At 46.8% G+C, this 19782-nt stretch overlaps 4 protein-coding genes across 4 annotated transcripts; all 4 read right to left on the minus strand.

Annotated features, from left to right (window-relative positions):
- Positions 1-503: 503 nt before the first annotated feature.
- LOC147251678 (collagen alpha-3(VI) chain-like) lies at positions 504-1969 on the minus strand. The gene is made up of 2 exons (XM_086221111.1): positions 1390-1969; positions 504-1168 (listed from the first exon to the last, which is right to left on the minus strand). The coding sequence occupies exons 1-2, from the start codon at positions 1913-1915 to the stop codon at positions 504-506; spliced, it is 1191 nt and encodes a 396-aa protein (XP_086077237.1). The 5' UTR covers positions 1916-1969.
- A 1908-nt stretch (positions 1970-3877) lies between these two features.
- LOC147251679 (collagen alpha-1(XII) chain-like) lies at positions 3878-4465 on the minus strand. Its single transcript, XM_086221112.1, has one exon. It carries the CDS (start codon positions 4463-4465, stop codon positions 3878-3880), a length of 588 nt encoding a protein of 195 aa, XP_086077238.1.
- Positions 4466-5881: 1416 nt separating this feature from the next.
- On the minus strand, positions 5882-14587 carry LOC147251680 (collagen alpha-3(VI) chain-like). The gene is made up of 3 exons (XM_086221113.1): positions 14053-14587; positions 6451-7047; positions 5882-5910 (listed from the first exon to the last, which is right to left on the minus strand). Exons 1-3 carry the CDS (start codon positions 14585-14587, stop codon positions 5882-5884), a joined length of 1161 nt encoding a protein of 386 aa, XP_086077239.1.
- A 1099-nt stretch (positions 14588-15686) lies between these two features.
- Positions 15687-17152, minus strand: LOC147251681 (collagen alpha-3(VI) chain-like). Its single transcript, XM_086221114.1, has 2 exons — positions 16573-17152; positions 15687-16351 (listed from the first exon to the last, which is right to left on the minus strand). The coding sequence occupies exons 1-2, from the start codon at positions 17096-17098 to the stop codon at positions 15687-15689; spliced, it is 1191 nt and encodes a 396-aa protein (XP_086077240.1). The 5' UTR covers positions 17099-17152.
- Between the last annotated feature and the right edge of the window lie 2630 nt (positions 17153-19782).

The raw sequence follows: 19782 nt of genomic DNA on the forward strand, positions 1-19782 counted from the left end.
GTTTGTAAAGATTTTGTTCCTGACGTATTGCAGGGCTGCCCCGGTGTTGAGGGGTCTGCCTCCTCTGTGTCTCAACCCTCTGACAGAATCTGCAATATTCTCTTTTGTGGTGTAAGTGTTGAGATAGAAATTGACCTCTGCATCTCTGCCATACTGGACCACAGAGACGCGGTCTTTGTTCTCTCCGATATTGAGTTTCTGCACCACTTTCTCAACAAAATCTCGCATGGCCGGGAAGCCATTCCTTGTGCCATCAGAACCATCCAGAAGGAAAACCACATCCTTTTTGTCAGTGTCAACTGAGAAAAGACAGCAGGAAAAGACATAAGAAAAAACCCTTTGCAGACTCGACACTTGAGGAGTTTTTTTCTCCACATGTTAGTATAGTCTTTGGACATGCCAGGGCTGCTTCATGCGATTTAAAAATCACAGAGGGAACAGTAACACCTGTCTTTTATAGGAACATATGAAGCTACACTAATACCATGCATCACTTTTTTGACTTATGAAGGTATAACAAGTCTGGTTGCCTTTAAATGCCAGAAAGAAGCTGGACTTGTGAACATACCCAATACAGTTGGTGATTCTGGGGTGACTTCAACAACTGCGTCCTCCACAGAGGACTGAAGTTCTTGTTGGACACTGGGAAGGTCTGTGAATTCAGATACCGATAAGACATAACTGGGATCGTGGGATATCTTCTGCAGTTCTCTGCTGTCAGAGTTTCTGGTTCCAATCACAAAGGTCAAGACTCCAAGCTGTTTGAGAGCAGAAGCTGGTGCGTCGACACTGTCAAAAGACCTTCCACCACTTAAGAGTATTAGGACCTGCGGAACTTGTTGATCGCGCCTGCTTCCGGCAGAGGCAGTGAAGACATTGTCTCCCAAGTACTGGAGAGCTGCTCCGGTGTTGAGGGGACTACCGCCTTTGTGCCTCATTCCTCTGACAGTGTCAAGGATCTGACCTTTGCTGGTGTACGTGTTCAGATAGAACTGGACTGTTGGATCTCGGCTGTACTGAACCACTGAGACACGGTCTTTGTTGTCATCCACACTAAGTGTCTCTACGACTCTTTGGACAAAGTCTCGCATTGCTGGGAATCCACTTCTAGTTCCATCAGATCCATCCAACAAGAACACAACATCCTTTCCTTCTGGTCGTCTGTCAACTAGGGTGCAAACAGTGTCAAAATATGAGGTTCTTATGTCAAACGTTTTGTGTGTCAACGTCACATGGTGAACGCTGACCCAACTGTTTCCAATTTACTCTTTTCATTCAAGTAAAACTGCCTTCTTGGAGCGGCTGTGGCTGACATCAACTTGAAAAAATACACTTGAGCATAGTACGCTTGGCATCCTACCATGATATTGCAAAGTAAACATTTCTTACCAGTCACTGTTGGTGGCATGGGTGAGACCCTAACAGGCACTTTGCTCATGACAGAGGAGAGCTTTTCCTGGATCCTGGGGAGGTCATTGAAGTCAGTAACTGACAGAGCATAAGTCGGGTCATAGGATATCTTCTGCAGCTCTCTGCTGTCAGAGCTCCCTGTTCCGATGCCAATCACAACGATGCCTTGCCGTTTGAGGGCAGAGGCTGGGGTGTCTACGCTGTCAAAAGACCTCCCACCATTTAGCAGGATCAAGAACTGCGGAACACCTTCCAGGTGCCGACTCCCGGCAGAAGTGTTTGTAAAGATTTTGTTCCTGACGTATTGCAGGGCTGCCCCGGTGTTGAGGGGTCTGCCTCCTCTGTGTCTCAACCCTCTGACAGAATCTGCAATATTCTCTTTTGTGGTGTAAGTGTTGAGATAGAAATTGACCTCTGCATCTCTGCCATACTGGACCACAGAGACGCGGTCTTTGTTCTCTCCGATATTGAGTTTCTGCACCACTTTCTCAACAAAATCTCGCATGGCCGGGAAGCCATTCCTTGTGCCATCAGAACCATCCAGAAGGAAAACCACATCCTTTTTGTCAGTGTCAACTGAGAAAAGACAGCAGGAAAAGACATAAGAAAACACCCTTTGCAGACTCGACACTTGAGGAGTTTTTTTCTCCACATGTTAGTATAGTCTTTGGACATGCCAGGGCTGCTTCATGCGATTTAAAAATCACAGAGGGAACAGTAACACCTGTCTTTTATAGGAACATATGAAGCTACACTAATACCATGCATCACTTTTTTGACTTATGAAGGTATAACAAGTCTGGTTGCCTTTAAATGCCAGAAAGAAGCTGGACTTGTGAACATACCCAATACAGTTGGTGATTCTGGGGTGACTTCAACAACTGCGTCCTCCACAGAGGACTGAAGTTCTTGTTGGACACTGGGAAGGTCTGTGAATTCAGATACCGATAGAACATAACTGGGATCGTGGGATATCTTCTGCAGTTCTCTGCTGTCAGAGTTTCTGGTTCCAATCACAAAGGTCAAGACTCCAAGCTGTTTGAGAGCAGAAGCTGGTGCGTCGACACTGTCAAAAGACCTTCCACCACTTAAGAGTATTAGGACCTGCGGAACTTGTTGATCGCGCCTGCTTCCGGCAGAGGCAGTGAAGACATTGTCTCCCAAGTACTGGAGAGCTGCTCCGGTGTTGAGGGGACTACCGCCTTTGTGCCTCATTCCTCTGACAGTGTCAAGGATCTGACCTTTGCTGGTGTACGTGTTCAGATAGAACTGGACTGTTGGATCTCGGCTGTACTGAACCACTGAGACACGGTCTTTGTTGTCATCCACACTAAGTGTCTCTACGACTCTTTGGACAAAGTCTCGCATTGCTGGGAATCCACTTCTAGTTCCATCAGATCCATCCAACAAGAACACAACATCCTTTCCTTCTGGTCGTCTGTCAACTAGGGTGCAAACAGTGTCAAAATATGAGGTTCTTATGTCAAACGTTTTGTGTGTCAACGTCACATGGTGAACGCTGACCCAACTGTTTCCAATTTACTCTTTTCATTCAAGTAAAACTGCCTTCTTGGAGCGGCTGTGGCTGACATCAACTTGAAAAAATACACTTGAGCATAGTACGCTTGGCATCCTACCATGATATTGCAAAGTAAACATTTCTTACCAGTCACTGTTGGTGGCATGGGTGAGACCCTAACAGGCACTTTGCTCATGACAGAGGAGAGCTTTTCCTGGATCCTGGGGAGGTCATTGAAGTCAGTAACTGACAGAGCATAAGTCGGGTCATAGGATATCTTCTGCAGCTCTCTGCTGTCAGAGCTCCCTGTTCCGATGCCAATCACAACGATGCCTTGCCGTTTGAGGGCAGAGGCTGGGGTGTCTACGCTGTCAAAAGACCTCCCACCATTTAGCAGGATCAAGAACTGCGGAACACCTTCCAGGTGCCGACTCCCGGCAGAAGTGTTTGTAAAGATTTTGTTCCTGACGTATTGCAGGGCTGCCCCGGTGTTGAGGGGTCTGCCTCCTCTGTGTCTCAACCCTCTGACAGAATCTGCAATATTCTCTTTTGTGGTGTAAGTGTTGAGATAGAAATTGACCTCTGCATCTCTGCCATACTGGACCACAGAGACGCGGTCTTTGTTCTCTCCGATATTGAGTTTCTGCACCACTTTCTCAACAAAATCTCGCATGGCCGGGAAGCCATTCCTTGTGCCATCAGAACCATCCAGAAGGAAAACCACATCCTTTTTGTCAGTGTCAACTGAGAAAAGACAGCAGGAAAAGACATAAGAAAACACCCTTTGCAGACTCGACACTTGAGGAGTTTTTTTCTCCACATGTTAGTATAGTCTTTGGACATGCCAGGGCTGCTTCATGCGATTTAAAAATCACAGAGGGAACAGTAACACCTGTCTTTTATAGGAACATATGAAGCTACACTAATACCATGCATCACTTTTTTGACTTATGAAGGTATAACAAGTCTGGTTGCCTTTAAATGCCAGAAAGAAGCTGGACTTGTGAACATACCCAATACAGTTGGTGATTCTGGGGTGACTTCAACAACTGCGTCCTCCACAGAGGACTGAAGTTCTTGTTGGACACTGGGAAGGTCTGTGAATTCAGATACCGATAGAACATAACTGGGATCGTGGGATATCTTCTGCAGTTCTCTGCTGTCAGAGTTTCTGGTTCCAATCACAAAGGTCAAGACTCCAAGCTGTTTGAGAGCAGAAGCTGGTGCGTCGACACTGTCAAAAGACCTTCCACCACTTAAGAGTATTAGGACCTGCGGAACTTGTTGATCGCGCCTGCTTCCGGCAGAGGCAGTGAAGACATTGTCTCCCAAGTACTGGAGAGCTGCTCCGGTGTTGAGGGGACTACCGCCTTTGTGCCTCATTCCTCTGACAGTGTCAAGGATCTGACCTTTGCTGGTGTACGTGTTCAGATAGAACTGGACTGTTGGATCTCGGCTGTACTGAACCACTGAGACACGGTCTTTGTTGTCATCCACACTAAGTGTCTCTACGACTCTTTGGACAAAGTCTCGCATTGCTGGGAATCCACTTCTAGTTCCATCAGATCCATCCAACAAGAACACAACATCCTTTCCTTCTGGTCGTCTGTCAACTAGGGTGCAAACAGTGTCAAAATATGAGGTTCTTATGTCAAACGTTTTGTGTGTCAACGTCACATGGTGAACGCTGACCCAACTGTTTCCAATTTACTCTTTTCATTCAAGTAAAACTGCCTTCTTGGAGCGGCTGTGGCTGACATCAACTTGAAAAAATACACTTGAGCATAGTACGCTTGGCATCCTACCATGATATTGCAAAGTAAACATTTCTTACCAGTCACTGTTGGTGGCATGGGTGAGACCCTAACAGGCACTTTGCTCATGACAGAGGAGAGCTTTTCCTGGATCCTGGGGAGGTCATTGAAGTCAGTAACTGACAGAGCATAAGTCGGGTCATAGGATATCTTCTGCAGCTCTCTGCTGTCAGAGCTCCCTGTTCCGATGCCAATCACAACGATGCCTTGCCGTTTGAGGGCAGTGGCTGGGGTGTCTACGCTGTCAAAAGACCTCCCACCATTTAGCAGGATCAAGAACTGCGGAACACCTTCCAGGTACCGACTCCCGGCAGAAGTGTTTGTAAAGATTTTGTTCCTGACGTATTGCAGGGCTGCCCCGGTGTTGAGGGGTCTGCCTCCTCTGTGTCTCAACCCTCTGACAGAATCTGCAATATTCTCTTTTGTGGTGTAAGTGTTGAGATAGAAATTGACCTCTGCATCTCTGCCATACTGGACCACAGAGACGCGGTCTTTGTTCTCTCCGATATTGAGTTTCTGCACCACTTTCTCAACAAAATCTCGCATGGCCGGGAAGCCATTCCTTGTGCCATCAGAACCATCCAGAAGGAAAACCACATCCTTTTTGTCAGTGTCAACTGAGAAAAGACAGCAGGAAAAGACATAAGAAAACACCCTTTGCAGACTCGACACTTGAGGAGTTTTTTTCTCCACATGTTAGTATAGTCTTTGGACATGCCAGGGCTGCTTCATGCGATTTAAAAATCACAGAGGGAACAGTAACACCTGTCTTTTATAGGAACATATGAAGCTACACTAATACCATGCATCACTTTTTTGACTTATGAAGGTATAACAAGTCTGGTTGCCTTTAAATGCCAGAAAGAAGCTGGACTTGTGAACATACCCAATACAGTTGGTGATTCTGGGGTGACTTCAACAACTGCGTCCTCCACAGAGGACTGAAGTTCTTGTTGGACACTGGGAAGGTCTGTGAATTCAGATACCGATAGAACATAACTGGGATCGTGGGATATCTTCTGCAGTTCTCTGCTGTCAGAGTTTCTGGTTCCAATCACAAAGGTCAAGACTCCAAGCTGTTTGAGAGCAGAAGCTGGTGCGTCGACACTGTCAAAAGACCTTCCACCACTTAAGAGTATTAGGACCTGCGGAACTCTTTGATCGCGCCTGCTTCCGGCAGAGGCAGTGAAGACATTGTCTCCCAAGTACTGGAGAGCTGCTCCGGTGTTGAGGGGACTACCGCCTTTGTGCCTCATTCCTCTGACAGTGTCAAGGATCTGACCTTTGCTGGTGTACGTGTTCAGATAGAACTGGACTGTTGGATCTCGGCTGTACTGAACCACTGAGACACGGTCTTTGTTGTCATCCACACTAAGTGTCTCTACGACTCTTTGGACAAAGTCTCGCATTGCTGGGAATCCACTTCTAGTTCCATCAGATCCATCCAACAAGAACACAACATCCTTTCCTTCTGGTCGTCTGTCAACTAGGGTGCAAACAGTGTCAAAATATGAGGTTCTTATGTCAAACGTTTTGTGTGTCAACGTCACATGGTGAACGCTGACCCAACTGTTTCCAATTTACTCTTTTCATTCAAGTAAAACTGCCTTCTTGGAGCGGCTGTGGCTGACATCAACTTGAAAAAATACACTTGAGCATAGTACGCTTGGCATCCTACCATGATATTGCAAAGTAAACATTTCTTACCAGTCACTGTTGGTGGCATGGGTGAGACCCTAACAGGCACTTTGCTCATGACAGAGGAGAGCTTTTCCTGGATCCTGGGGAGGTCATTGAAGTCAGTAACTGACAGAGCATAAGTCGGGTCATAGGATATCTTCTGCAGCTCTCTGCTGTCAGAGCTCCCTGTTCCGATGCCAATCACAACGATGCCTTGCCGTTTGAGGGCAGAGGCTGGGGTGTCTACGCTGTCAAAAGACCTCCCACCATTTAGCAGGATCAAGAACTGCGGAACACCTTCCAGGTGCCGACTCCCGGCAGAAGTGTTTGTAAAGATTTTGTTCCTGACGTATTGCAGGGCTGCCCCGGTGTTGAGGGGTCTGCCTCCTCTGTGTCTCAACCCTCTGACAGAATCTGCAATATTCTCTTTTGTGGTGTAAGTGTTGAGATAGAAATTGACCTCTGCATCTCTGCCATACTGGACCACAGAGACGCGGTCTTTGTTCTCTCCGATATTGAGTTTCTGCACCACTTTCTCAACAAAATCTCGCATGGCCGGGAAGCCATTCCTTGTGCCATCAGAACCATCCAGAAGGAAAACCACATCCTTTTTGTCAGTGTCAACTGAGAAAAGACAGCAGGAAAAGACATAAGAAAACACCCTTTGCAGACTCGACACTTGAGGAGTTTTTTTCTCCACATGTTAGTATAGTCTTTGGACATGCCAGGGCTGCTTCATGCGATTTAAAAATCACAGAGGGAACAGTAACACCTGTCTTTTATAGGAACATATGAAGCTACACTAATACCATGCATCACTTTTTTGACTTATGAAGGTATAACAAGTCTGGTTGCCTTTAAATGCCAGAAAGAAGCTGGACTTGTGAACATACCCAATACAGTTGGTGATTCTGGGGTGACTTCAACAACTGCGTCCTCCACAGAGGACTGAAGTTCTTGTTGGACACTGGGAAGGTCTGTGAATTCAGATACCGATAGAACATAACTGGGATCGTGGGATATCTTCTGCAGTTCTCTGCTGTCAGAGTTTCTGGTTCCAATCACAAAGGTCAAGACTCCAAGCTGTTTGAGAGCAGAAGCTGGTGCGTCGACACTGTCAAAAGACCTTCCACCACTTAAGAGTATTAGGACCTGCGGAACTTGTTGATCGCGCCTGCTTCCGGCAGAGGCAGTGAAGACATTGTCTCCCAAGTACTGGAGAGCTGCTCCGGTGTTGAGGGGACTACCGCCTTTGTGCCTCATTCCTCTGACAGTGTCAAGGATCTGACCTTTGCTGGTGTACGTGTTCAGATAGAACTGGACTGTTGGATCTCGGCTGTACTGAACCACTGAGACACGGTCTTTGTTGTCATCCACACTAAGTGTCTCTACGACTCTTTGGACAAAGTCTCGCATTGCTGGGAATCCACTTCTAGTTCCATCAGATCCATCCAACAAGAACACAACATCCTTTCCTTCTGGTCGTCTGTCAACTAGGGTGCAAACAGTGTCAAAATATGAGGTTCTTATGTCAAACGTTTTGTGTGTCAACGTCACATGGTGAACGCTGACCCAACTGTTTCCAATTTACTCTTTTCATTCAAGTAAAACTGCCTTCTTGGAGCGGCTGTGGCTGACATCAACTTGAAAAAATACACTTGAGCATAGTACGCTTGGCATCCTACCATGATATTGCAAAGTAAACATTTCTTACCAGTCACTGTTGGTGGCATGGGTGAGACCCTAACAGGCACTTTGCTCATGACAGAGGAGAGCTTTTCCTGGATCCTGGGGAGGTCATTGAAGTCAGTAACTGACAGAGCATAAGTCGGGTCATAGGATATCTTCTGCAGCTCTCTGCTGTCAGAGCTCCCTGTTCCGATGCCAATCACAACGATGCCTTGCCGTTTGAGGGCAGAGGCTGGGGTGTCTACGCTGTCAAAAGACCTCCCACCATTTAGCAGGATCAAGAACTGCGGAACACCTTCCAGGTGCCGACTCCCGGCAGAAGTGTTTGTAAAGATTTTGTTCCTGACGTATTGCAGGGCTGCCCCGGTGTTGAGGGGTCTGCCTCCTCTGTGTCTCAACCCTCTGACAGAATCTGCAATATTCTCTTTTGTGGTGTAAGTGTTGAGATAGAAATTGACCTCTGCATCTCTGCCATACTGGACCACAGAGACGCGGTCTTTGTTCTCTCCGATATTGAGTTTCTGCACCACTTTCTCAACAAAATCTCGCATGGCCGGGAAGCCATTCCTTGTGCCATCAGAACCATCCAGAAGGAAAACCACATCCTTTTTGTCAGTGTCAACTGAGAAAAGACAGCAGGAAAAGACATAAGAAAACACCCTTTGCAGACTCGACACTTGAGGAGTTTTTTTCTCCACATGTTAGTATAGTCTTTGGACATGCCAGGGCTGCTTCATGCGATTTAAAAATCACAGAGGGAACAGTAACACCTGTCTTTTATAGGAACATATGAAGCTACACTAATACCATGCATCACTTTTTTGACTTATGAAGGTATAACAAGTCTGGTTGCCTTTAAATGCCAGAAAGAAGCTGGACTTGTGAACATACCCAATACAGTTGGTGATTCTGGGGTGACTTCAACAACTGCGTCCTCCACAGAGGACTGAAGTTCTTGTTGGACACTGGGAAGGTCTGTGAATTCAGATACCGATAGAACATAACTGGGATCGTGGGATATCTTCTGCAGTTCTCTGCTGTCAGAGTTTCTGGTTCCAATCACAAAGGTCAAGACTCCAAGCTGTTTGAGAGCAGAAGCTGGTGCGTCGACACTGTCAAAAGACCTTCCACCACTTAAGAGTATTAGGACCTGCGGAACTTGTTGATCGCGCCTGCTTCCGGCAGAGGCAGTGAAGACATTGTCTCCCAAGTACTGGAGAGCTGCTCCGGTGTTGAGGGGACTACCGCCTTTGTGCCTCATTCCTCTGACAGTGTCAAGGATCTGACCTTTGCTGGTGTACGTGTTCAGATAGAACTGGACTGTTGGATCTCGGCTGTACTGAACCACTGAGACACGGTCTTTGTTGTCATCCACACTAAGTGTCTCTACGACTCTTTGGACAAAGTCTCGCATTGCTGGGAATCCACTTCTAGTTCCATCAGATCCATCCAACAAGAACACAACATCCTTTCCTTCTGGTCGTCTGTCAACTAGGGTGCAAACAGTGTCAAAATATGAGGTTCTTATGTCAAACGTTTTGTGTGTCAACGTCACATGGTGAACGCTGACCCAACTGTTTCCAATTTACTCTTTTCATTCAAGTAAAACTGCCTTCTTGGAGCGGCTGTGGCTGACATCAACTTGAAAAAATACACTTGAGCATAGTACGCTTGGCATCCTACCATGATATTGCAAAGTAAACATTTCTTACCAGTCACTGTTGGTGGCATGGGTGAGACCCTAACAGGCACTTTGCTCATGACAGAGGAGAGCTTTTCCTGGATCCTGGGGAGGTCATTGAAGTCAGTAACTGACAGAGCATAAGTCGGGTCATAGGATATCTTCTGCAGCTCTCTGCTGTCAGAGCTCCCCGTTCCGATGCCAATCACAACGATGCCTTGCCGTTTGAGGGCAGAGGCTGGGGTGTCTACGCTGTCAAAAGACCTCCCACCATTTAGCAGGATCAAGAACTGCGGAACACCTTCCAGGTGCCGACTCCCGGCAGAAGTGTTTGTAAAGATTTTGTTCCTGACGTATTGCAGGGCTGCCCCGGTGTTGAGGGGTCTGCCTCCTCTGTGTCTCAACCCTCTGACAGAATCTGCAATATTCTCTTTTGTGGTGTAAGTGTTGAGATAGAAATTGACCTCTGCATCTCTGCCATACTGGACCACAGAGACGCGGTCTTTGTTCTCTCCGATATTGAGTTTCTGCACCACTTTCTCAACAAAATCTCGCATGGCCGGGAAGCCATTCCTTGTGCCATCAGAACCATCCAGAAGGAAAACCACATCCTTTTTGTCAGTGTCAACTGAGAAAAGACAGCAGGAAAAGACATAAGAAAACACCCTTTGCAGACTCGACACTTGAGGAGTTTTTTTCTCCACATGTTAGTATAGTCTTTGGACATGCCAGGGCTGCTTCATGCGATTTAAAAATCACAGAGGGAACAGTAACACCTGTCTTTTATAGGAACATATGAAGCTACACTAATACCATGCATCACTTTTTTGACTTATGAAGGTATAACAAGTCTGGTTGCCTTTAAATGCCAGAAAGAAGCTGGACTTGTGAACATACCCAATACAGTTGGTGATTCTGGGGTGACTTCAACAACTGCGTCCTCCACAGAGGACTGAAGTTCTTGTTGGACACTGGGAAGGTCTGTGAATTCAGATACCGATAGAACATAACTGGGATCGTGGGATATCTTCTGCAGTTCTCTGCTGTCAGAGTTTCTGGTTCCAATCACAAAGGTCAAGACTCCAAGCTGTTTGAGAGCAGAAGCTGGTGCGTCGACACTGTCAAAAGACCTTCCACCACTTAAGAGTATTAGGACCTGCGGAACTTGTTGATCGCGCCTGCTTCCGGCAGAGGCAGTGAAGACATTGTCTCCCAAGTACTGGAGAGCTGCTCCGGTGTTGAGGGGACTACCGCCTTTGTGCCTCATTCCTCTGACAGTGTCAAGGATCTGACCTTTGCTGGTGTACGTGTTCAGATAGAACTGGACTGTTGGATCTCGGCTGTACTGAACCACTGAGACACGGTCTTTGTTGTCATCCACACTAAGTGTCTCTACGACTCTTTGGACAAAGTCTCGCATTGCTGGGAATCCACTTCTAGTTCCATCAGATCCATCCAACAAGAACACAACATCCTTTCCTTCTGGTCGTCTGTCAACTAGGGTGCAAACAGTGTCAAAATATGAGGTTCTTATGTCAAACGTTTTGTGTGTCAACGTCACATGGTGAACGCTGACCCAACTGTTTCCAATTTACTCTTTTCATTCAAGTAAAACTGCCTTCTTGGAGCGGCTGTGGCTGACATCAACTTGAAAAAATACACTTGAGCATAGTACGCTTGGCATCCTACCATGATATTGCAAAGTAAACATTTCTTACCAGTCACTGTTGGTGGCATGGGTGAGACCCTAACAGGCACTTTGCTCATGACAGAGGAGAGCTTTTCCTGGATCCTGGGGAGGTCATTGAAGTCAGTAACTGACAGAGCATAAGTCGGGTCATAGGATATCTTCTGCAGCTCTCTGCTGTCAGAGCTCCCCGTTCCGATGCCAATCACAACGATGCCTTGCCGTTTGAGGGCAGAGGCTGGGGTGTCTACGCTGTCAAAAGACCTCCCACCATTTAGCAGGATCAAGAACTGCGGAACACCTTCCAGGTGCCGACTCCCGGCAGAAGTGTTTGTAAAGATTTTGTTCCTGACGTATTGCAGGGCTGCCCCGGTGTTGAGGGGTCTGCCTCCTCTGTGTCTCAACCCTCTGACAGAATCTGCAATATTCTCTTTTGTGGTGTAAGTGTTGAGATAGAAATTGACCTCTGCATCTCTGCCATACTGGACCACAGAGACGCGGTCTTTGTTCTCTCCGATATTGAGTTTCTGCACCACTTTCTCAACAAAATCTCGCATGGCCGGGAAGCCATTCCTTGTGCCATCAGAACCATCCAGAAGGAAAACCACATCCTTTTTGTCAGTGTCAACTGAGAAAAGACAGCAGGAAAAGACATAAGAAAACACCCTTTGCAGACTCGACACTTGAGGAGTTTTTTTCTCCACATGTTAGTATAGTCTTTGGACATGCCAGGGCTGCTTCATGCGATTTAAAAATCACAGAGGGAACAGTAACACCTGTCTTTTATAGGAACATATGAAGCTACACTAATACCATGCATCACTTTTTTGACTTATGAAGGTATAACAAGTCTGGTTGCCTTTAAATGCCAGAAAGAAGCTGGACTTGTGAACATACCCAATACAGTTGGTGATTCTGGGGTGACTTCAACAACTGCGTCCTCCACAGAGGACTGAAGTTCTTGTTGGACACTGGGAAGGTCTGTGAATTCAGATACCGATAGAACATAACTGGGATCGTGGGATATCTTCTGCAGTTCTCTGCTGTCAGAGTTTCTGGTTCCAATCACAAAGGTCAAGACTCCAAGCTGTTTGAGAGCAGAAGCTGGTGCGTCGACACTGTCAAAAGACCTTCCACCACTTAAGAGTATTAGGACCTGCGGAACTTGTTGATCGCGCCTGCTTCCGGCAGAGGCAGTGAAGACATTGTCTCCCAAGTACTGGAGAGCTGCTCCGGTGTTGAGGGGACTACCGCCTTTGTGCCTCATTCCTCTGACAGTGTCAAGGATCTGACCTTTGCTGGTGTACGTGTTCAGATAGAACTGGACTGTTGGATCTCGGCTGTACTGAACCACTGAGACACGGTCTTTGTTGTCATCCACACTAAGTGTCTCTACGACTCTTTGGACAAAGTCTCGCATTGCTGGGAATCCACTTCTAGTTCCATCAGATCCATCCAACAAGAACACAACATCCTTTCCTTCTGGTCGTCTGTCAACTAGGGTGCAAACAGTGTCAAAATATGAGGTTCTTATGTCAAACGTTTTGTGTGTCAACGTCACATGGTGAACGCTGACCCAACTGTTTCCAATTTACTCTTTTCATTCAAGTAAAACTGCCTTCTTGGAGCGGCTGTGGCTGACATCAACTTGAAAAAATACACTTGAGCATAGTACGCTTGGCATCCTACCATGATATTGCAAAGTAAACATTTCTTACCAGTCACTGTTGGTGGCATGGGTGAGACCCTAACAGGCACTTTGCTCATGACAGAGGAGAGCTTTTCCTGGATCCTGGGGAGGTCATTGAAGTCAGTAACTGACAGAGCATAAGTCGGGTCATAGGATATCTTCTGCAGCTCTCTGCTGTCAGAGCTCCCTGTTCCGATGCCAATCACAACGATGCCTTGCCGTTTGAGGGCAGAGGCTGGGGTGTCTACGCTGTCAAAAGACCTCCCACCATTTAGCAGGATCAAGAACTGCGGAACACCTTCCAGGTGCCGACTCCCGGCAGAAGTGTTTGTAAAGATTTTGTTCCTGACGTATTGCAGGGCTGCCCCGGTGTTGAGGGGTCTGCCTCCTCTGTGTCTCAACCCTCTGACAGAATCTGCAATATTCTCTTTTGTGGTGTAAGTGTTGAGATAGAAATTGACCTCTGCATCTCTGCCATACTGGACCACAGAGACGCGGTCTTTGTTCTCTCCGATATTGAGTTTCTGCACCACTTTCTCAACAAAATCTCGCATGGCCGGGAAGCCATTCCTTGTGCCATCAGAACCATCCAGAAGGAAAACCACATCCTTTTTGTCAGTGTCAACTGAGAAAAGACAGCAGGAAAAGACATAAGAAAACACCCTTTGCAGACTCGACACTTGAGGAGTTTTTTTCTCCACATGTTAGTATAGTCTTTGGACATGCCAGGGCTGCTTCATGCGATTTAAAAATCACAGAGGGAACAGTAACACCTGTCTTTTATAGGAACATATGAAGCTACACTAATACCATGCATCACTTTTTTGACTTATGAAGGTATAACAAGTCTAGTTGCCTTTAAATGCCAGAAAGAAGCTGGACTTGTGAACATACCCAATACAGTTGGTGATTCTGGGGTGACTTCAACAACTGCGTCCTCCACAGAGGACTGAAGTTCTTGTTGGACACTGGGAAGGTCTGTGAATTCAGATACCGATAGAACATAACTGGGATCGTGGGATATCTTCTGCAGTTCTCTGCTGTCAGAGTTTCTGGTTCCAATCACAAAGGTCAAGACTCCAAGCTGTTTGAGAGCAGAAGCTGGTGCGTCGACACTGTCAAAAGACCTTCCACCACTTAAGAGTATTAGGACCTGCGGAACTTGTTGATCGCGCCTGCTTCCGGCAGAGGCAGTGAAGACATTGTCTCCCAAGTACTGGAGAGCTGCTCCGGTGTTGAGGGGACTACCGCCTTTGTGCCTCATTCCTCTGACAGTGTCAAGGATCTGACCTTTGCTGGTGTACGTGTTCAGATAGAACTGGACTGTTGGATCTCGGCTGTACTGAACCACTGAGACACGGTCTTTGTTGTCATCCACACTAAGTGTCTCTACGACTCTTTGGACAAAGTCTCGCATTGCTGGGAATCCACTTCTAGTTCCATCAGATCCATCCAACAAGAACACAACATCCTTTCCTTCTGGTCGTCTGTCAACTAGGGTGCAAACAGTGTCAAAATATGAGGTTCTTATGTCAAACGTTTTGTGTGTCAACGTCACATGGTGAACGCTGACCCAACTGTTTCCAATTTACTCTTTTCATTCAAGTAAAACTGCCTTCTTGGAGCGGCTGTGGCTGACATCAACTTGAAAAAATACACTTGAGCATAGTACGCTTGGCATCCTACCATGATATTGCAAAGTAAACATTTCTTACCAGTCACTGTTGGTGGCATGGGTGAGACCCTAACAGGCACTTTGCTCATGACAGAGGAGAGCTTTTCCTGGATCCTGGGGAGGTCATTGAAGTCAGTAACTGACAGAGCATAAGTCGGGTCATAGGATATCTTCTGCAGCTCTCTGCTGTCAGAGCTCCCTGTTCCGATGCCAATCACAACGATGCCTTGCCGTTTGAGGGCAGAGGCTGGGGTGTCTACGCTGTCAAAAGACCTCCCACCATTTAGCAGGATCAAGAACTGCGGAACACCTTCCAGGTGCCGACTCCCGGCAGAAGTGTTTGTAAAGATTTTGTTCCTGACGTATTGCAGGGCTGCCCCGGTGTTGAGGGGTCTGCCTCCTCTGTGTCTCAACCCTCTGACAGAATCTGCAATATTCTCTTTTGTGGTGTAAGTGTTGAGATAGAAATTGACCTCTGCATCTCTGCCATACTGGACCACAGAGACGCGGTCTTTGTTCTCTCCGATATTGAGTTTCTGCACCACTTTCTCAACAAAATCTCGCATGGCCGGGAAGCCATTCCTTGTGCCATCAGAACCATCCAGAAGGAAAACCACATCCTTTTTGTCAGTGTCAACTGAGAAAAGACAGCAGGAAAAGACATAAGAAAACACCCTTTGCAGACTCGACACTTGAGGAGTTTTTTTCTCCACATGTTAGTATAGTCTTTGGACATGCCAGGGCTGCTTCATGCGATTTAAAAATCACAGAGGGAACAGTAACACCTGTCTTTTATAGGAACATATGAAGCTACACTAATACCATGCATCACTTTTTTGACTTATGAAGGTATAACAAGTCTGGTTGCCTTTAAATGCCAGAAAGAAGCTGGACTTGTGAACATACCCAATACAGTTGGTGATTCTGGGGTGACTTCAACAACTGCGTCCTCCACAGAGGACTGAAGTTCTTGTTGGACACTGGGAAGGTCTGTGAATTCAGATACCGATAGAACATAACTGGGATCGTGGGATATCTTCTGCAGTTCTCTGCTGTCAGAGTTTCTGGTTCCAATCACAAAGGTCAAGACTCCAAGCTGTTTGAGAGCAGAAGCTGGTGCGTCGACACTGTCAAAAGACCTTCCACCACTTAAGAGTATTAGGACCTGCGGAACTTGTTGATCGCGCCTGCTTCCGGCAGAGGCAGTGAAGACATTGTCTCCCAAGTACTGGAGAGCTGCTCCGGTGTTGAGGGGACTACCGCCTTTGTGCCTCATTCCTCTGACAGTGTCAAGGATCTGACCTTTGCTGGTGTACGTGTTCAGATAGAACTGGACTGTTGGATCTCGGCTGTACTGAACCACTGAGACACGGTCTTTGTTGTCATCCACACTAAGTGTCTCTACGACTCTTTGGACAAAGTCTCGCATTGCTGGGAATCCACTTCTAGTTCCATCAGATCCATCCAACAAGAACACAACATCCTTTCCTTCTGGTCGTCTGTCAACTAGGGTGCAAACAGTGTCAAAATATGAGGTTCTTATGTCAAACGTTTTGTGTGTCAACGTCACATGGTGAACGCTGACCCAACTGTTTCCAATTTACTCTTTTCATTCAAGTAAAACTGCCTTCTTGGAGCGGCTGTGGCTGACATCAACTTGAAAAAATACACTTGAGCATAGTACGCTTGGCATCCTACCATGATATTGCAAAGTAAACATTTCTTACCAGTCACTGTTGGTGGCATGGGTGAGACCCTAACAGGCACTTTGCTCATGACAGAGGAGAGCTTTTCCTGGATCCTGGGGAGGTCATTGAAGTCAGTAACTGACAGAGCATAAGTCGGGTCATAGGATATCTTCTGCAGCTCTCTGCTGTCAGAGCTCCCTGTTCCGATGCCAATCACAATGATGCCTTGCCGTTTGAGGGCAGAGGCTGGGGTGTCTACGCTGTCAAAAGACCTCCCACCATTTAGCAGGATCAAGAACTGCGGAACACCTTCCAGGTGCCGACTCCCGGCAGAAGTGTTTGTAAAGATTTTGTTCCTGACGTATTGCAGGGCTGCCCCGGTGTTGAGGGGTCTGCCTCCTCTGTGTCTCAACCCTCTGACAGAATCTGCAATATTCTCTTTTGTGGTGTAAGTGTTGAGATAGAAATTGACCTCTGCATCTCTGCCATACTGGACCACAGAGACGCGGTCTTTGTTCTCTCCGATATTGAGTTTCTGCACCACTTTCTCAACAAAATCTCGCATGGCCGGGAAGCCATTCCTTGTGCCATCAGAACCATCCAGAAGGAAAACCACATCCTTTTTGTCAGTGTCAACTGAGAAAAGACAGCAGGAAAAGACATAAGAAAACACCCTTTGCAGACTCGACACTTGAGGAGTTTTTTTCTCCACATGTTAGTATAGTCTTTGGACATGCCAGGGCTGCTTCATGCGATTTAAAAATCACAGAGGGAACAGTAACACCTGTCTTTTATAGGAACATATGAAGCTACACTAATACCATGCATCACTTTTTTGACTTATGAAGGTATAACAAGTCTAGTTGCCTTTAAATGCCAGAAAGAAGCTGGACTTGTGAACATACCCAATACAGTTGGTGATTCTGGGGTGACTTCAACAACTGCGTCCTCCACAGAGGACTGAAGTTCTTGTTGGACACTGGGAAGGTCTGTGAATTCAGATACCGATAGAACATAACTGGGATCGTGGGATATCTTCTGCAGTTCTCTGCTGTCAGAGTTTCTGGTTCCAATCACAAAGGTCAAGACTCCAAGCTGTTTGAGAGCAGAAGCTGGTGCGTCGACACTGTCAAAAGACCTTCCACCACTTAAGAGTATTAGGACCTGCGGAACTTGTTGATCGCGCCTGCTTCCGGCAGAGGCAGTGAAGACATTGTCTCCCAAGTACTGGAGAGCTGCTCCGGTGTTGAGGGGACTACCGCCTTTGTGCCTCATTCCTCTGACAGTGTCAAGGATCTGACCTTTGCTGGTGTACGTGTTCAGATAGAACTGGACTGTTGGATCTCGGCTGTACTGAACCACTGAGACACGGTCTTTGTTGTCATCCACACTAAGTGTCTCTACGACTCTTTGGACAAAGTCTCGCATTGCTGGGAATCCACTTCTAGTTCCATCAGATCCATCCAACAAGAACACAACATCCTTTCCTTCTGGTCGTCTGTCAACTAGGGTGCAAACAGTGTCAAAATATGAGGTTCTTATGTCAAACGTTTTGTGTGTCAACGTCACATGGTGAACGCTGACCCAACTGTTTCCAATTTACTCTTTTCATTCAAGTAAAACTGCCTTCTTGGAGCGGCTGTGGCTGACATCAACTTGAAAAAATACACTTGAGCATAGTACGCTTGGCATCCTACCATGATATTGCAAAGTAAACATTTCTTACCAGTCACTGTTGGTGGCATGGGTGAGACCCTAACAGGCACTTTGCTCATGACAGAGGAGAGCTTTTCCTGGATCCTGGGGAGGTCATTGAAGTCAGTAACTGACAGAGCATAAGTCGGGTCATAGGATATCTTCTGCAGCTCTCTGCTGTCAGAGCTCCCTGTTCCGATGCCAATCACAACGATGCCTTGCCGTTTGAGGGCAGAGGCTGGGGTGTCTACGCTGTCAAAAGACCTCCCACCATTTAGCAGGATCAAGAACTGCGGAACACCTTCCAGGTGCCGACTCCCGGCAGAAGTGTTTGTAAAGATTTTGTTCCTGACGTATTGCAGGGCTGCCCCGGTGTTGAGGGGTCTGCCTCCTCTGTGTCTCAACCCTCTGACAGAATCTGCAATATTCTCTTTTGTGGTGTAAGTGTTGAGATAGAAATTGACCTCTGCATCTCTGCCATACTGGACCACAGAGACGCGGTCTTTGTTCTCTCCGATATTGAGTTTCTGCACCACTTTCTCAACAAAATCTCGCATGGCCGGGAAGCCATTCCTTGTGCCATCAGAACCATCCAGAAGGAAAACCACATCCTTTTTGTCAGTGTCAACTGAGAAAAGACAGCAGGAAAAGACATAAGAAAACACCCTTTGCAGACTCGACACTTGAGGAGTTTTTTTCTCCACATGTTAGTATAGTCTTTGGACATGCCAGGGCTGCTTCATGCGATTTAAAAATCACAGAGGGAACAGTAACACCTGTCTTTTATAGGAACATATGAAGCTACACTAATACCATGCATCACTTTTTTGACTTATGAAGGTATAACAAGTCTGGTTGCCTTTAAATGCCAGAAAGAAGCTGGACTTGTGAACATACCCAATACAGTTGGTGATTCTGGGGTGACTTCAACAACTGCGTCCTCCACAGAGGACTGAAGTTCTTGTTGGACACTGGGAAGGTCTGTGAATTCAGATACCGATAGAACATAACTGGGATCGTGGGATATCTTCTGCAGTTCTCTGCTGTCAGAGTTTCTGGTTCCAATCACAAAGGTCAAGACTCCAAGCTGTTTGAGAGCAGAAGCTGGTGCGTCGACACTGTCAAAAGACCTTCCACCACTTAAGAGTATTAGGACCTGCGGAACTTGTTGATCGCGCCTGCTTCCGGCAGAGGCAGTGAAGACATTGTCTCCCAAGTACTGGAGAGCTGCTCCGGTGTTGAGGGGACTACCGCCTTTGTGCCTCATTCCTCTGACAGTGTCAAGGATCTGACCTTTGCTGGTGTACGTGTTCAGATAGAACTGGACTGTTGGATCTCGGCTGTACTGAACCACTGAGACACGGTCTTTGTTGTCATCCACACTAAGTGTCTCTACGACTCTTTGGACAAAGTCTCGCATTGCTGGGAATCCACTTCTAGTTCCATCAGATCCATCCAACAAGAACACAACATCCTTTCCTTCTGGTCGTCTGTCAACTAGGGTGCAAACAGTGTCAAAATATGAGGTTCTTATGTCAAACGTTTTGTGTGTCA

Source organism: Aulostomus chinensis, chromosome 12 (genome assembly GCF_037954235.1).
Source record: "Aulostomus chinensis isolate RoL2024-O1b breed Wild chromosome 12, RoL_Achi_v1.0, whole genome shotgun sequence".
Taxonomy (NCBI): Eukaryota; Metazoa; Chordata; class Actinopteri; order Syngnathiformes; family Aulostomidae; genus Aulostomus; species Aulostomus chinensis.

Excerpts from the sequence above, each read along its gene's own strand:
- LOC147251681 (XM_086221114.1), bottom strand. The coding sequence starts at position 17,098 with ATGCGAGATTTTGTTGAGAAAGTGGTGCAGAAACTCAATATCGGAGAG. Across the intron at positions 16,352-16,572 it reads CATGCCACCAACAGTGACTG|TTGACAGACGACCAGAAGGA; the intron begins GTAAGAAATGTT and ends TTTGCACCCTAG.
- LOC147251679 (XM_086221112.1), bottom strand. The coding sequence starts at position 4,465 with ATGCGAGACTTTGTCCAAAGAGTCGTAGAGACACTTAGTGTGGATGAC.
- LOC147251678 (XM_086221111.1), bottom strand. The coding sequence starts at position 1,915 with ATGCGAGATTTTGTTGAGAAAGTGGTGCAGAAACTCAATATCGGAGAG. Across the intron at positions 1,169-1,389 it reads CATGCCACCAACAGTGACTG|TTGACAGACGACCAGAAGGA; the intron begins GTAAGAAATGTT and ends TTTGCACCCTAG.
- LOC147251680 (XM_086221113.1), bottom strand. The coding sequence starts at position 14,587 with ATGCGAGACTTTGTCCAAAGAGTCGTAGAGACACTTAGTGTGGATGAC. Across the intron at positions 7,048-14,052 it reads TGTATTGGGTATGTTCACAA|TTGACACTGACAAAAAGGAT; the intron begins GTCCAGCTTCTT and ends GTCTTTTCTCAG. Across the intron at positions 5,911-6,450 it reads CATGCCACCAACAGTGACTG|GCGCGATCAAAGAGTTCCGC; the intron begins GTAAGAAATGTT and ends TGCCGGAAGCAG.